At 48.7% G+C, this 17,659-nt stretch overlaps 1 protein-coding gene across 2 annotated transcripts in view; it reads left to right on the top strand.

Annotated features, from left to right (window-relative positions):
• The window catches only part of LOC122390199 (neuronal acetylcholine receptor subunit alpha-7-like), a 69,576-nt gene that overhangs the window by 16,571 nt on the left and 35,346 nt on the right, over positions 1-17,659 (top strand). For both annotated transcript variants that reach the window (XM_043382926.1, XM_043382927.1), the window contains exons 3-6: positions 3,627-3,671; positions 11,037-11,146; positions 11,494-11,674; positions 17,191-17,263. In XM_043382926.1, coding sequence (XP_043238861.1) covers positions 3,627-3,671; positions 11,037-11,146; positions 11,494-11,674; positions 17,191-17,263 — 409 coding nt within the window. The remainder of the gene's footprint in view (positions 1-3,626; positions 3,672-11,036; positions 11,147-11,493; positions 11,675-17,190; positions 17,264-17,659) is intronic.

The raw sequence follows: 17,659 nt of genomic DNA, 5'->3' as shown, positions 1-17,659 counted from the left end.
GAGCCATGACAAGTATCTGTCTCCCAGACTGTGTCTCGGTGTTTTGTCTTTGTGGGGGCAGGTGTGGTCCCTGATGTTTCCCGACATGGCCGTTCTATGTGTCCGTAATGGTGAAATTTTCGTTTTCAGTGCAGTGCATCTTATCATGCGACCACCCTCATACAGTGTCTCCCGTGTGACATTCTGTACTCTGCCGTATTATCGCCCCCTCCCATGGTGTCTCCTGTGGGACATTGTCCGACTAGTGGCCGACCCGTCCAGTGATTGTCTCCCCTGTGACATTCTCTTTCTTGGGGACGCTCCATCTCAGTGTCTCCAGTGAGACATTCCCGTGCAGACCTCTCCCCCTATCCGGGTCTCCCCGGCGCGGCGGCCGAGGGAACGGTACGCGTCGTGGCGTACGTCGAGGACCGCTGCCTCATTAGACCGTGCTCACAGCCGGTCGATGGCGGCGGGATGCCCGGTACGCCGTTATTGCTCCAGGGCCGGCAATAAACACACGCGCTCGATACGGTCTGGGTGACGGTCCGGTCACACTGCCAGACCTGACCTGACCGGATCAGGCCTGTCTGATGGGTGGCTGCCAGGAGGAAGGGCAGAGAGACAGGTGTTGAAATCACTGGCTCACGTGGCGGTGATGAGCCGTTTGGGGTCCAGAAAAATACCGCCCAAGAATTAGTCACCATGACACCGCTATAAGCGGTTTGATGCCGAATGTATCGGAAGTCTCGGCACGATTAGTGCGCCCACTCAACGACCCTATACATATTATATGTGATCTCTGGTGCATCGAAAAAATCCAAGATCAGGCTCACTATAGCTCAGCCATGCCCGAAAGGAATCTTACGCAACAAATAATGTCCATGCACCAGAAATAAACCAGTCTCTGTTCATTGTAATGTGACTGACATTGAAACTCAGGTTCGAGATTCAATCTTGTAACTTAGTGAGTAGATTTCGGTAAGCTTGTATTCCACTATCTCCATTGTCCGAGAGTATTTCCGGCCGGAACCTGCCCTCTTCCCAGCCGCTCCAGCCAAGACGGCAGACGCTGCCAAAACTCGTCTGTCCACTGGGCGTGAAGGTGATAACCGGGCACAGCGCCGGTCGGCCGTTTCTCAGCCGGTGCTAACCGTGTCGGCGGCGAACGGTTATCGGATTTTGTCGCGGCGCCACCCCGTGAGTGGTCGGTAACCCGGCTCACAACTGGATTATAGGCGCTGTTAACCGCGTCGCCGACCGGCCGGCCGCCGCGCTGGACGGGGCGGCGGCGGCGGCGGCGGCGGCGGCGGCGGCGGCGGGTCAGGGCAGTGCCAGGAGCGCACTGCGCGGCACAGGCCCGACCTGCGGGGTGATCGGGGCCAAGAGCCGGTCCCCGGGTTACGATGGGAAGGAGAGGAAGGCAGAGGGAGAGGAGGGGAGTGAGAGATGAGTGATGACACGGCTGGAGATTGCCTGGAGGAGGGGTGCAGAGCAAGGGGTCGATGGGGGAGTCGAGGCGGTGGTGGACAGCTCTTTGTGTTAAGTGCTCAGTCTGGGTGCTGTATGGGTGTTGCGAGCTTTGTTCTGTGTCGCCATCAGTGCTTCTTCTGATTGTTCCGCAGTTGTTCTGTGTTAGTTGTGGTGGCTGTGAACTGTGGAGCGATATGTGTTCAAGTGCATTGACATGATCTGGTAGGGGCTTGGTCGTTGACGTCCTCGGTCCGGTCTGCACGGTAATCACGTTCACATAGTTGGCTGATGTAAGGTCGATCCCCCGCTGACGAGTTCTCTCGAGAGAACCACACCGCCTGCGGGTTCACAACGGCCCCTCCCCTTTAACGAGAAAAACGAAATAGCGTTCTAGGAATTCCATGGAAGAAGGTAAAAAAAAAAAATCACTGCTGCACGTCTTGCCGCGCTCGCTGCCCTCTGTCGACTGGCGCCTGGCATGTCCCTCTCCGCTTCCCTCTCGCCCCTGCCTCCCCGCGGCCATGCGCCTCCCGCCGTCCCTCCCCCTCCCGTTGTTCCCCCTCTCTCCCCTCACTTCGCCGTGCGTCCCTATCCGATCCGTCAACATACCTTACCGTCTCCGCCGTTAAGGTGGCTATTGACGTCCTCGGTCCGGTCTGCACGGTAATCACGTTCACATAGTTGGCTGATGTAAGGTCGATCCGGTCGGTTATGAGTCCAAAGTGGATTTTGGTAAGTTATAAGTAATGCCATGCAATGGCTTCTAAAATTGTTGGTGGTGCAGCGTGATTGTTTTGTGGCAGCAATTGACGCTTATACACCATTACGATGGTGTAGATATAGTTTGTTTATTGAATCCAGTTTTATAAGCTGTTCACTCTTCCTTTCACTTGATGAAACGATAGTCTGTCTAAGTTCAATGCTCTTTTTCGTGGGTGAAGGTATAACCCGCTTCTCTTTTTCATAGGACGAAAGAATCAGATTCTTACGTCAAATAATTGGTTAAACTTGGTAAGTGTGTGTAACTGTCACGCCCGGCGAGCTTGTCCGTGTTACAATGCATGAGCGCGGGCTGAGTGTTGGGCCAACACGAGGCACGGGTCACGCCATTCGTCAGACGGCAGCGACATCAGCTGCAATAGAACTCACATACGCCGCCGACAGGCAATTCGAGCCATTCGTCTGCCACCGGAATGAAATGACTCCGTGCCTTGTGGAGGGGTTCGCAGAAAGGGCGGCTGGCGGCCGGGGCTGGCGGGTGACGCCGCTGCGAGCTCCCCGAGCTGAGCTGGACATGGTCAGACAGCTCGGGATTGTCGACTCGGCGCCACTCGCCGGTCCCGCCGGTCGCAGTTGCCTGAGCTTCTGCAGCGCCACATGCTAGAGCTGGGACGGACGGTCGGTGCAGACAGGCGCACAGTGGGGGCACACTCTTATCTTAGCGAGAAGTAATGCAGGTTGTATCATTGTGAAAGTGCACGACATTTTGACGAAAGGCGTCGTGTTTGATGGTCTCTTGGGGGCGTTGTAACGCTAACGCGGAAGCGAGGAAGATATCTCAAATCGAACTGCCAGATTAAAGCCATAAAATAGCCGCTGTCATCAGCTAGGCAGCTAGGCTGCGTTGAGTGGCCATTCGGGACGGCATGCACCAAATCGGCGCCCGATAACAGGACATTCGCCGGGGCGGCAGCGGCGATTTAAGGAGATATAAAGCCTCTTAGTGCCACTCGCAGGGCGTATTTGACAAACGGCGTGGGATTGAGGCCGCCACTGGTGTCTTCCAGCTGACTTGAGACGCGCTCACTTCTCCCTCTGTCTGGCACCAGTCTATCGCAGAAAAACAGAGCTCAATCCCGGACCAACAATATCAACCTCGGACACAAAACGGTTGACAAAAACACTTCTGTTGTCATTGGGTGCCGTTTCAAAATCAGTGTATTTTTCGATTTGGCTCATGATGCACATTGCAGAGCACCACGCTCATTACAAAAAGTGACGTTTTGCTAGCTTCAAATTTATCCATTGATCGGGTTTTGATGATCAGTGTCCACTGTCCATATCAGGGGTGGCTGAACGCTGTTCGCCTGTGGTTGCACACTCGTCCGTCCCGGTTTCGTTGCCATGTTGCGCGCACAGCAGCTCACAGTGTTAACACACGTTTTCTGTTCAAGGATGAAAAGAACCAGCTTCTAATAAGTAACACTTGGTTAAATCTGGTAAGTTAAATAATGGTTTTAACCATAATCGGAAATGCGATTAAAGGTATACGGAGAAAATTACAAGGCACAACGCTTTTCGTTCTAGAAATTGTTGTATTATTTTACACGAGTCAAAGTTATTTCGATTTGATACTCGATTAAGTAGGTAGTAAGAGGTGTCTTTATTTTCTTCAGACCTTTTATCGCTGCTCCAATAAAATGAAGCCAGCTGATCGCGCTGCTAAACACAATGCTGAATTAACCATGTCTCATTTATAAAAAAACGTCTTGTGAGCATGGGAGCAAGTACATTTTCATAACACCACGCAAAACGTTAAGTTGTTTAAATGCTTCAAAGACGTATGTACAGTCATAGGTACAGGATACACTCTATCACTAAATGGTTCGAATATCGGGAAAATGGGCGTGGATCATTTTTGGAGTCGTGCGATCTCTATGCAGAACATTGCGGTTTTACTTGTTCAAGCACAGATATTTCCATCTAAGCTCGAACACTAATGTAATGCCCACGGTCTCGGTTACGGCTCTGTTCCTGTTGTCTGTCTCTGATCTGACCCGTGTCGGATGCATGCCTGGGTTGGCCGCGGTATTATACGCTGATGGGACGCGTCTCTAACCAGGCATGACCGCCAAGCCGGGAATGGTGCGACGCTCCCACAGGGGCGCACAGTGGGCAGCAGGGAGACGGCCAATAAAGCACGAGCGGCTCTCTGGCTCTGTCAGCAGGTAGGAACTAGAGGAGGGGAAGGAAAGAGGGGGGAAGAGGAGAGGAGATTGAGGAGATTCGGCCCGAGCCGGCAGAGAGTGGGGAGGATTGTGTGTAAGACCCGGAGTTCTCTTTTGTCAGCTATTATCTGACGCCCTCTTTTTCAGCGTGAACTGCTAACACCCGCATAATTTCCCAATTATTTTGCTACCCCATCCCTCCCTTTGTCTATATCTCCGCGTAACCACCACTGGGGACACTGGGGACTGGTCCCCAGTGACTTTTGGGTTACTGGGGACCGTCCCCAGTAACACTGACGACCTCCTCAATTTGCTTAACCCTATTAGTGGCAGGCTCCTGGCTACCCCCTATTAGTGGCAGGGGGGGGCTGTTTACGACCCCCCCTTGATATCTCGAGATCTAACGGGCCGATTTTCAAAATTCAAACGGCATTCGATTTCGCTCAACGTGATCTACATTTCTAAAAAATAAAAATTAAAAAATGTCAATAGGGGGGGTAGAGGGGGGTAAAAACGGGCAAATTGCAGATACATTTTAGACTGTTTATCACGGCCAGGTTTCTGAACCAATCTTAACGCAACTTTTGCCGATCGATAGAGAATGAACCAGGAATTCACATGGATCCTAAAAATATGCATTTTCAAAAATCATAGGCGGATACAGATCATTGAGATTGGGGGTGCACAAAAAGTATAGTAAAAAAGGTTTTTGTTGGTACTGTTTCTAAAAAGGGTGGTAATGGTCTTGTTATGTTACAATTTTCTTATGAGAGAACGACTACAATTGTATTGGTCATGCATAGGCGGTGTCAGGGCACCTATGTTGGGAGGTAAAACATAACTCCCCTTTTTGGACGCCTGGATCCGCCTATTATAGCAAAAACGTGTCAAAAGAGGATGCACAATAACTGTATATGTTATCACATGATACCTTTCATTCACTGTTCGTAAAACTGGTGCAGCATCGTGATCTTCGCCCAAATGACTCGCTTCACGAATAGGACCCCCCAATTCCCAGTGCTCTGGAGCCGCCCCTGGTAAAGTTATGAACTTGAAATTTTCAGGGAATGTGCCCAATTTAGTTTTAGGAAAAGTCAGAAAATTTCAGCATCGTAGCTTCAGCGGTTTCGGAGATATTCCCGAAAAACCTGAGGGGTGGATAAAAACAACCCCCCCCCCCTGCCACTAATAGGGTTAAATAGCCAAATATTGTCTCTAAATCGACGTGAAAAGTAATATGTAGTCAACGGAAGACAAATCTATGGATGTTTTGTTTAGCCATGGATTACCTTCTACCTCATCCTTACTACTTCATCCATGGTTTAGCCCTCGCCCGGGTAGGCCTTTCAGCCAACTTCGCCAGGGGGGGGGGGGGGCTTTTTGGCCACTCTGCAGGTTATCTCGGAAAGTAAGCAAGTTAGAAAGACGCAGTAAAAAGCAACAGATAGCTCGCTACAGTATGTTTCAGAATTACACTTATTTTTGATCAGGTCATCGCTGAGGTCACTGGAGGTCACCAAAGGTAAAATTTTCACGAACTTTTGTTCCCAATTTTGACAACCTTTTCACAAATTGGCGCATAAGTCGGGAACCAATAGAGCTTCAATGCGGCGGGGAAGCGCATTCGATAGCTCTTTCAAAGGCCTTTCTGATCGATCCCCTCAGATTTGACCTAAGGACTAAGGTCAACGGTTTAGCCTCCAGGTTGGCGTTTTTGCGGAATAGGTTTTTGTATCATGCCTTTTGACTCCAAACTTGTATGACGCTGATTTTACGGCATCGCGTTTGTCTCGTCGAGACGCGTCGAATAAATTATAAGTCTGGAAAAAAATTGACCTCAGTCCTCAGGTCAAGGTCACGGAAAAGGTCATGTTGCATGTCATTCGGTTGGTATTAGCCGTTTTCACTACGGGCTATCCGGCGAATGCACCTGATTTGACCAAATCTGCACCTAATTTCTTTTACAGCAAATATCTTCATTTTATGAATTCATTTCAGTGTTTTAATCGATGATGCTCTCTGATAATATGACAAAGCAGGCATATAAGCAATTAGTGCAACCCTAGCTGATAGCTGCTAAGAGACACACTGAACCTGATTTGACCAAATCTGCACCTAATCTGTACCAGATGTGCACCAAATGTCTACCAGATGGCCGTCGTGAAAACGGCTATTGTTGAGCTGAACACATTCATGGTGTTTTCAGCGCTCTAGCCTCTAGCATGTTTCTACCTAAAGTTATGGTAAAAACTCATGGAGATGTTACATGACCTGAGATGACCTCAGGGGCATGCAAGGGGTTACAGTTACAATTTACCGGTTCAGTGTATCATTTTTACCTGTGTCACGGTGTTTGAATGTGTTTTCGGCCAAAAGAAGATCATTTCAATTTTCTCCCATTGACTTACCTATGGCAGAAAATTGGAAATTTGGAAAATGGAGAGTTCGCAAAATTGACCTGACATTAGGTCACCGATGTGAAGACTTTAGAGATATGCGAATTGTTCATACTGATTTCCTCATGCAAAAGCTCGAGTTTCAAACTTTTGAGATTTAACCCGCGCCCTGCTGGGGGGGGGTGTTTGAACACCCCCCTTGTGGTTTTTCGCGAATATCTCAAAAACGGCGGCGCGGAGCGCCGCCGTTTTTGGTACACCTTATTATACATCAATTCTACACATGTTGTGAAAATTTCAGACCAAGGTCATTCAAGGTCAGGTCACCAGGTCACTTGAAGTGACCTCACCTCATAAAAAGTTTCAATGTCTGTCATAGCTACACCGAGTGACCGATCGCTTTGAAACTTTCAGCGATTGCTAAGAGCAATAGCATGTACAAAATGTATATCTCAGAATTTTGATATCGATGACCTAAGGTCAGGTCAATTTTGCGACCTCCCCATTATAAGTCAATGGGAGAAAATTGAAATGCGCCTCTTTTGGACGAAAGACATTATAAACACTCCCAAACACCGAATTACAAGTGGTTCAAACACACAGAACATGAAAATGGTGTCCGTGATCCTTGTTTATGCCCTGAGGTAATATTAGGTCACGAATGGTATCTAACAGTTTTTCGCAAATAACTTTTGATAGAGGCATGCTAGAGCGATGAAAACGCCTTAGATGTGTTCAGCTCGACGATACGGATCGACTGATATGCAACATGACCCTTTCCGGTCAGGTCATGACCTTGACCTGAGGTCAAATTTTCAAGTTGACCTTTCAAGGTCAAGTTATAGTTCATTCGATGCGTCTTGACGAGAGGAACACGATGCCGGTAAAAGTAAGCTCGTACAAGGCTTGGGTCAAAAGTTATTGCAGAAAAACTATTTCCGAAAAAATCGGTTATTTTTGCAGTTTTTGCCCCCTGCAGGCAAAACCGTTGACGTTAGGTCAAATCTGAGAGAATTACTCAGAAAGGGCGTTAATAGGGCTATCGAATGCGCTTTTCCGCGGCGCTGTAGCTCTATTGGTTCCCGAGTTATGCGTTGGCTTCTTGGAAATTTTCGACATTCGACCTGGAAATCGGCGAAATTTTGCCTTCTATGACCTCTGGTGACCTGACCTTTGACCTGACCAAAAAATTGACCGAAGTGATTTCGTCATTATTTTTGACGTTCTTTCGAACGCTGCCTTCCGCGTATCGCTACGTGGCCCAGGAGCCGAGTTACAAGGGGGGGGGGTGTTCAAACACCCCCCCCCCCCCCAGCAGGGCGTGGAAATCCAGGACCCCCAGCCGGGCGCGGGTTAACTGGGAATGACAGTCGTCAGTCACATAGTTTTTTTAGAGGCATGGTTACTTTACTTGACCTGGTGACCTGACCTCAGGTGACCTGGGGTCAAAATCTTCACACGTGATGCGAAATTGACGCATCATAACCTATTCCAAGTTTTGCAGCGGTGCGCGCGGCGGTTTTCCTCACACGTGCAAAAAAACTGGCAGGTGTGGCCAAAAACGCCCCCCTCCCCCCCACTCGGGCGAAGGCTGTTCCTGAAATATAATATTTGGTCTTCGCGGCCCTCCATGTGGTCCCCAGTGACTTCGGACTCGTGGTTACGCGCGACTCCACCCATCCCGGGACCATCACCAGCTTATTTCTTTCCCTTCGTCACCCTCTGATAGTCCCATCCCAGCCCCACCCATGGTTCGCGATCGGCGGTTAGGTCTGACCCGCAGCGACGGACACGCTGCCCGCCTCCGCGGCGCGCCGGGCGGCCACAATGGTCGTTTTATGACCACCCCCGATGGAGAGAAATGGTCCGAGTTGCGCAAACATTACGGCTTGCCACCGGCCGTTGATCACCGGCGGCCGCAGCAGGAAGTGTGCTCGGCCCACCGCGCCGAAGCCCAGAGATCGCCACTTTATCCGAGCGCGCTCGGGCCCAATGGCCCCGCGGAGGCGGCTCGGCGGCGCGCCGGTCAGCGGGCTTATGGAGCTCAGTGAACGGGCGGACTCAGTCTGACAGGGTCAACGAGAGCACCAATGTGATGTGATCTCTTAGCTGGTATAGGATTAGAGTTTCAGATAGCTGCTTCTTAGTTGCACGACATGCATAAGCTCGGTACAGAGTTGTCTGTTTGTCATTGCTGCTAAGCAAAGCACAGGACGCTTTGCGATAGCCTCGCCAGCCAAACTCCTATTAAGTGTTCAAAATCGAGAGGCGGTGGCGCGCTTTTTGTTCGACCCCGGCGAGGCGCGAAATGACTATCCATTTGCATAATTGTGTCGTTATTGGATGCCAACTGCCGGCGGCTGATAACAAAACCCCAGACGATTTCTTCGCGCGCTTAAGAGATAGGCAATCCTTTACTGAAATCGACGTTAAATGCTGCCGAGATCTGAGAGAGATGCTTATGTCAGAACATATCATCTGCCAATGCCGATTTTTTACAATGAAGAATACGATAAAAATACACAAGAAAACTTCAGTTAAAATGGATGGATTGATGAATGTGCGACACAATGTTCAATCTCGGGGAAAACATCGGAGATATTTCCATGATATTTATACGATAAGCACTATAGATATATATTATAGGTTTTATTTTGATAACTCATTCAATGCTACATCTATATTACTATTTGAGGAGGGTGCGTCTGTCCGTTACCGAGGTCCCGACTTGGTCGTGCTTTGCGTGAACTACAGGCCAGACCGTTGCACCTAGCGCGGTGAAACTTGCACAACTTATAGATCAAGGATGCGCGACGTGCCTTTGAGGGGTCTCAGCTCGATCGGATTGATGGGGAGCGCGAGGCGCGTGGCCAAAAAGTGCAAATTCGCGTCATAGACTTTACATGTATAAATCGGCGTGCGAAATCGGGCGAAAACGGCTAAATTTGCCCGACACGGGTCCCATCTCCGTGCAATATCTCGGTAACCGTGGGCCCGATCGGCACGGCGAAAACAGCATCGTGTAGATAATTGAACGGGCTATCGAATGGTGTGCGGTGCAGGAGATGGCACGCGCCACGTGCACCCATGAGGATACTTTTATTGGAAAAATTGCGGTTTTTGACGTATTTTGGAATTGATTTTATTTTTAGGTGACCGTTAAATGGAGCGAGTTGAAACAACGCCTATTTGCAAGAGAAATGTACCGCCTCTCATATAAAAATTGTGAATAGCTAATTGATCGACGGCAAGGTGGTACAAATCGCTAGAGAAAATGGTGTTTGTCAATTTTGTGCCACTTTATTAATCACACGGGGTTTGCTGCATAACCTGATACCTTTGGCAATTGAATATGGTACCATTGGATAGAGCATTCAATTCTGTCCAATATTCACTCTTCATTTTTGCATGATTAGCAACAGTATCCTTAAAAATGTAAATGTTCCAAACCATCACATTGTCATTTTTAGCGAAATTCATCGATGGCCCTCAAAAGACTTCACGCCAGTTTTCGAATCATTCTAAAGTAGAACGCATGATAATACGACACGGGCACCTCGATGCGATGTATCTTTTTGTTTTCTTACAAAATGCTTGGCCGTCAAAAAGCAATCGAACGAAATGGATATCTACCAACCAAACCGACACAGACCAACCCAATACCCACGGGTCAAAAAATCCCCCCTTCGCGTTGCGGAGCACGCGGGTAACCCTAGTGTACACTACATGTAAACATATTCTCCCATGCTCACGATGTCGATGAATGCTTCATTTTAATTTAATCATAAATTGCATTGTAAGTGTTTGCATAACTAATATTACTTGCATATGATGATATCGTGTTTTTGTGCAATGTGCTATGTGCATGCTTGCTACTCAGTGTGCGAAGTCACAATGCATATATTTTTTTCTACGTGCATGCAATGCCACTATCATTTTTTAGTTTGCTTTAATTTTCATGCATTCCCAATTAATCATGATTATTCATCCGTTGATCTTCTTTACGGTGACACTGTCCCTCAAATATTTTGCTCATTTTTTTCTGGCAAATAAACTTCAAAGTAGTTTGAAGTAGATACCCTAAATTTCTAGCATCATTACTTTGTTGCACAAAGGGGCCATGACGTAGCTAAACATGTAGTGTCATATACAATCACCATACTCTTATGCTATATTTTAAATAATTTCCTCTTAAGTATAAATGGGATATGTGCCTTTATAATATTTGTATAATTGCCAGGAATGGGACGACTACAACCTCCAATGGGACCCGGAGGAATTTGGAGGAGTCAACAATCTGCACATCCATCCCAAATATTTGTGGAAGCCGGACGTCCTCATGTACAACAGGTAATGCCACTGATTTGTCGATCAGCTGGGTCCTATTGACCATGTCCTTTGCATCCTGGCTTAGAGCACTTGTTCACGTTCATGCTGCATTTGAAATAATGTGACCTAGAAATCAGGCCAGCTACATGGGTGGGCCTTTCCGCGAAGTAGTGGTCAAGTACTACACAAAAGTAAGCGTCGATCACCTGACGTGTCTGGAAGCCATTCGTTTTGTGTGTTTTTATTGCTTGTTATATTGCAGTTTGCATCATCCGCTTGAGGTCCTCCTGAATCATTCGTTTAACTATAAATTCGGGTGAACGTTGATATTGTATGCACTGTCGCTGAGACCCACCGCCTGTTTCCAGTGCCGATGACAAATTCGACGGCACGTACCCCACAAACGTGGTGGTGCAGCACAACGGCAGCTGTCTGTACGTGCCGCCGGGCATCTTCAAGTCCACCTGTAAGATCGACATCACCTGGTTCCCGTTCGACGAGCAGAAGTGTACCATGAAGTTCGGCTCGTGGACCTACGATGGGTGGCAGGTGAGCAGACAGCTGCACAACGGTGCACGAGCAGGGCCAGAGGGTAGGCAACTGTTGTTCGACATTGAGCATGCACTTGCAAAATATACGTATTAGGCTACACGGTGGGCACAATTTCCCACATAGCACTGCATTACATGATCCAGATGGTCTCATTTCATCATCAGTGCCTTCCTGACCATCTTTTTCGCTACACTTTTCTGCTACTTCTTGGGCCGAAGTCGTTGGCCCACTTGGCACTACTCAGAATCAATCATTGAATTTAGATCTGCATTGACTGCTTTAAACGCTTCTTGTATCATTGGCTGAATAATGAAAGAACTAAGGACGGCATGAATAGGTAAATACAAGATAAGGTAAATGGCGGAAAGATGAAAGCTAGAAATGGCATCAGAAAAAAGAAATAGGATGTCAAGGACATGAGAACGAGAGGAAAAAGAAGAAGAAGTAAGAAGCAGATAAGAGCGTTAGAAGAAGGAGGAGAGGACACACAGAGAGAGAGAGAGAGAGATGGAGGGAGAGAGGGAGAGAGAGAGGGAGAGAGAGAGAGAGAGAATAAACAAAAGTAGAGGAGAGAGGGATGAGAAAGAAGAAAGAAGAGGGTCTATGGGAGGAACGAGAGAATAAGAGTAGATGGAACGAAGGAGAGTGGGTGAGGGAAGACGAGCGGCCGGTGTCGGCGGCGGCGCCTGTCTGACGGCCCAGGCCTGTCTGACGGCTCAGTGTCGATTTGTCATTTTATCGGCGGCGGCGACGGGGGCGGCGAGAGTCGTCTGACCTCCGCCCGTCACCTCGCTCGCCACCGGGTGTCGTCTTCCCTAACCTCTTCTCCTGACCCCGCCCGCCACCAAGGACGGTGTGATTTGATCAGCAGGTCAAGCCGGGCCACTCGTATCACCTCCAACCGGCGACTATTTCGGGCTGACCTAACCTGAAGGACGGCGTGGCGGGGACGGAGAGAGAGAGAGAGAGAGAGAGAGAGAGAGAGAGAGAGAGAGAGAGAGAGAGAGAGAGAGAGAGAGAGAGAGAGAGAGAGAGAGAGAGAGAGAGAGAGAGAGAGAGAGAGAAAGGAGAAAGGTGGATGGAGAGCAGAGGTGCAGAGTGCGATTGATGAGGGAGGAGAGATGGAAGGAGATAGCTCTGTCTTCGTCGTTGTCTCTGTCTTTCTCTCCGTTTCTGTCTCCGTTTCTATCCCTCATACTGGGTCTCGGCCTTTGTCTCCATCTGTCGCCATCTTCAGCTCCGCCTCTGTTCCCTCTTTCGTCGTCCCATCTACGAACTCGCGGCGAAGTTCACACATGTACGCGAAGCCTTGTCCGTTTGCCACTGTCGTCAACAAGTGGCTCTGGGCGGCCGTCCGGGCGGGGGCGGGGGCGGGGGCGGCGGGCGGCGGGCGGCGGCGGCTCGTCCCGGCTGTTTGCCGCCGGAGAACGACATAACGCGGTCGCTCGAGCCTCTCCGCTCGGCTCCTCCTGCAGTTGTCCGCTCGGCTGCCTCAACACACAGCGTTTTGTCTGAAAATGTCGCCGTCAGTCTTGGCAACGGCGCCGGCGGGCCGCGGTGGCGGCGGCGGTGGCGTCGAATAGGCCGCCGTGGCCGTCACGCCAGCGCACAAGACGGACGCCAGCGCGGCCTGCCCTGATGAAGTCGGTAAATCTAATTCTCCATGAAGGCGCCGTCATTGTGTTTATGTTCTATGTGCGGCAGCCGTCGCAGCCGGCGAGTTACGAACCCTCGTTCACGCACACCGGCCCGGCAAATGAAATGGGATGTTGTGAGTTAGATGCCGCAAAATTGCCGCGTATTTCATACACAGGGTTCATATGTTGTACCCAGTACTTTGTCCAGTACTGTTGGAAAAATGTTGGTTTTGTGAGGCGATCTGCTGCTATAAAAAAATGGAAAACTCATTTTGTTCCATAAATTCAGCCTGAATATTTTAAAAAATATGAAGCAAATCTGCAGACATATCGGTGAATTTATTCAAATCCACATTAAGATAAGGCTGTTAATCAATTTTGTCTTCCTAGAATCTTGGAATCCTTTCTCATACGCAACTAATCTTAGAAACCCAGAATGTTCAGAAGTCAGTCGCATATATCATCCCATGTTTGTTGCTGTTTGGGTCTTCACCGGAACTTCACAAGAATTTCGCATTGCTGGGTGAAATATGGCACCATTTGTTTGCTCGTACCAAACCCAGAGTGTGACGTCATGTTGAATTTTATTACACGGTCACGTGCTCGAGAAAGGAGCCATTTTAGATGTCGGAGCACCACGAGCGAGTGCCGGCCGCCAGTAAATCACCGGTTATCGGTCAACATCGAGTCGCGATCGCTTAGACGAATGTAGCCTGTTCACTGTGAGTCCTTAGGGCTGTGTCCAACGTAACAAACAGCAATATGATTTCAGGTTCCGCCAGCCTCTAGGCTGAAGTTCGATGGTAGCAATTCATTTATGCAGAATGCATGAGTCTAAGCAACGAAGTTATGCTTATGAACCGAACCCGGTGAATGCAGTGCCCCAGTCCCTTGTGAACTCATCTAAACTGCACCAACTTTTATTTCCAAAGTCGGCTGGCGGCGTCGCCTGCTTTCAAAGATCACAATAGCGGCGGACGAGCCGCGCCCTATGGAAATCTCTGCCGATGTCGGGTGGTCAGCACGGTGACGTCACGGGCCGTCACGTGTGACGTCACTGGGTCTGCGGGCGCCGGCTGCCCGGCCGCGCCGCGCCGGCCGGCAACTTTTGCAATGTGCCTTCCGGTGGGAATGTGACGATCAATACGGGCGGGTGGCGGCGCCGGGCGGCCGCGCGTGCGACACACACCTCCCATTGTTCCCACTTCCCAGCGGCGGAGTTCTGATTGGAGCCGGCCGGGTCGACAGCCGGCGCGGCGCGGGACCTTCCCAGGCGCTCCGCAGCGCCGGGCCGGAGCTTCGATACAGGCTACAGAGATGTACAGAAGGCTACCTGAACGAACAGGATTGCCTGAGCGCTGTTGCATTGCGTTATGCCGCCTCGACAGCTGAGTGAATCCAGCTGACGATAGTGCATTGGCGCTGACTGCATCAGCGATAACATACCGAGGCATTTGTGACCAGACATGCTATTATTGATAACAATCGCCATGTGAAAGAGCAGGTGCTGACGCTCAGCTGTATTTGGGTAACATTCCCTGGTGTCCAAGTGATGCGGTCCAACTGAGGTGATATTGCGATGGCTGGAAGAGTTTACTGAAAGACAACTAAGAACACCGTAACGTCACCAAACGTAACGTCTTCAATTCGCTAAGCGGTACACGTTTGCGCGTGCTCCCTATAAAAATGGACTATTTGCCATAACATATTCTCCAAAAGATGCATGGCAGGAGATCTTTGTGCTGAGCTTAGTTCAATGGAATTTAAATCAGTGTTCAATATCTTATTTGCCACTCAATTTGGCCTCCGGGTCAAATATTCCTGAGTCTTTTCCATTATTCACAAAGGGGATAATGAAAACTGCTTTGGAGCTTTGCCGTTGATTCGTCGTCTATTATTCATCCTTTATATTGCATTCGCATATAAATCGCTATCGTTGCATGCGTGCGTGGTAAGTACATAATAATTCCCCAGAAAAGATCAATCAATATCATTATTGAGGTTAGAATTGATATTTTCCTCCTACTACGTAATTTTACCATTAGAATATTGCGACAGACGTATTTTATAAATATAACTTTATGCACACAACCGTGAATATTGCACTTTTTTCATCGCCGCATCACTTGTTTGCCGGACCCTTCCACTAAAACTAATACATACTTTACTCGTATTCGTAAGTATTGCGCAATGCGCAGGCTAGGTTTTCGATTCGTCACGTAATACGATTCTGTCATTGTACACAGACTCTGACGATTCCAGAGTGCAACGCCACAAATCACGAGGGCTTTAGCTGGAGCAATCTTTTAAAAGGCGGTTGAAAGTTTGTTTCGCTATCGTGGCGCTGCCATGTGGTGAAGTTGGGGCATTAGTGTGGCTGTGATGGCGCACTGTGCCCCGGCGTAGCTCCTTACGACAGGAAGAAGTGCACCTCAGCCCTTTTATACCGGCATGCAGCAGCCGCTGTGTCTGTATGCTTTGAAGCTCCGAGGCTGCAAGGGTTCGCGGAATGGGAAGGTATCCAAAGCAAGGCATCTGTGGGGCGATCTAAATGCGTCAAGTCTCACTTTGCAAATTGCAGTAGCGTTGAGCGAACGCTGATCCTTATCTTTGCAACCGAACATTAGGATTTTTTCGCTTGGCTCTGGGGGTTGATGATTTTAGTTAAGCGTCATTAAGAATGAGTGAGAGAAGCCTCATTGAAAGCAGACAACTTATATTAGAAGTAATTTTGTTATGAAACCGGTGTAATGTACCTGAGATTTGGTCAGATTGATGTCGTTTTATTGCAACAAAATTACATTGAATTCAATATCCGGGTAATAGGGCTACGATGCCACATTTGACGGGAACGGATCTCGCCTGTCGCCCTTAATACTGCCATATCAGTGGCAGCTCACCTCGAGCGGAACAGCGGCGCTACTGAAGCGGTAACCGATCTGCTCCGTAGACTTCTTCCCCTCACAGGGGAATCTCCATAAATAGTGGACGTAAAAGCCGCCATCATGATGGTCGCTCTGGCGACGTAACTCATCGCACAAAACACTGAGTAGCCGCTCTGTAATGGGCGCCGACGGATGGCTAATGGACTGACGCACAGAGCTTTAATGGGGCGAACACTGCCCCATTTTATAGCTGCCTTCTCTTTCCCATTCCTCACTGACAGTAAGTCGATACGTTAGTCTCTTGTAAAAGTAGGGCGATTTTCAAGGAAGACATCAAAAAAGGAATTCAATGGTAGTTGTCAATGTCTTTTATACGAAAACCGTTTTGTTAGTTAAATTTCGGAAACAACTGGTGCGTTAAATTGTGCGCACTAATCTAATCGTAACCTCAAAATGAAGCAGAGGAGCACAGCATAAATACAAAAATTAAACCGCATGCGGGTACTCTACGAGTGTTCAGAATGTTCCGTCCCATCATTGAATTGTTTTGGTATGGTCAACAACGGCCCATTTTTTTACGATATTGGTAAAGACTCTAGTCTCTCGTTACGGTGTGCACTAGGCGCTTACGCAGGGAATATAATTCGCTATGTAGGAAACGGCAAATATCAAAATTATTTAAACTACTGAAGTATATATAAGACAAGTAGTGTGCATAACAATTTGCGTTGTGTTCGTGTTTCGTATGGCATATCAGTCAGTCAATTGCAGTCTGTCTGTCAGTCTGTCAGTCTGTCTGTCTGTCTGTCTGTCTGTCTGTCTGTCTGTCTGTCTGTCTGTCTGTCTGTCTGTCTGTCTGTCTGTCTGTCTGTCCGTTTGTCAGCCTGTCTATCGGTCTGTCTCTCTGTCTGTCTGTATCTTGTCTCCTTTCTCTTCCCGCCCTCCCTCTCTGACACTCAACAGCACTAACATATGCGTTTGTGTATTTCAGTTGGATTTGGTGATGAGTGGAGAGGAAGGTGATACTTCTAGCTTTATACCCAACGGGGAGTGGGATCTTTTAGGTAAGTTGACAAGCGTCAAGATGTGATCAACTATTTGTTTTAAGTTTAACCCATGCCGTGCTGGTGACCCAAGTTTTACGTGTCGTGCTGCGGGGGGCGTTTTCACGCCCCCTCCCCTCCTTCTAACTCGGATCCTGGGCCTTGTAGCGACACGCGGTAAGCGGCAATCTAAAGAGCGTCAAAAATATTGACGGAAATACTCAGGTCATTTTTAGGTCAGGTCAAAGGTCAGGCCACCAGAGGTCATCAAAGGTCAATTTAAGTCTATTTCAACAATTTTGGAAACTGCCAACGGCAAACTCGGGAACCAATAGAGCTACAGCACCGCAGAAGAGCGCATTCGATAGCCCTTTTACAGACCTTTCTGCGTTTTCCTCTGAGATTTGACATCAGGTC

The sequence above is a fragment of the Amphibalanus amphitrite genome, unplaced genomic scaffold (assembly GCF_019059575.1).
Source record: "Amphibalanus amphitrite isolate SeventyFive unplaced genomic scaffold, NRLGWU_Aamphi_draft 000386F_arrow, whole genome shotgun sequence".
Taxonomy (NCBI): Eukaryota; Metazoa; Arthropoda; class Thecostraca; order Balanomorpha; family Balanidae; genus Amphibalanus; species Amphibalanus amphitrite.
Note: the sequence above shows the minus strand (reverse complement) of the source record. Positions and strands in the feature narration are given on the sequence as shown.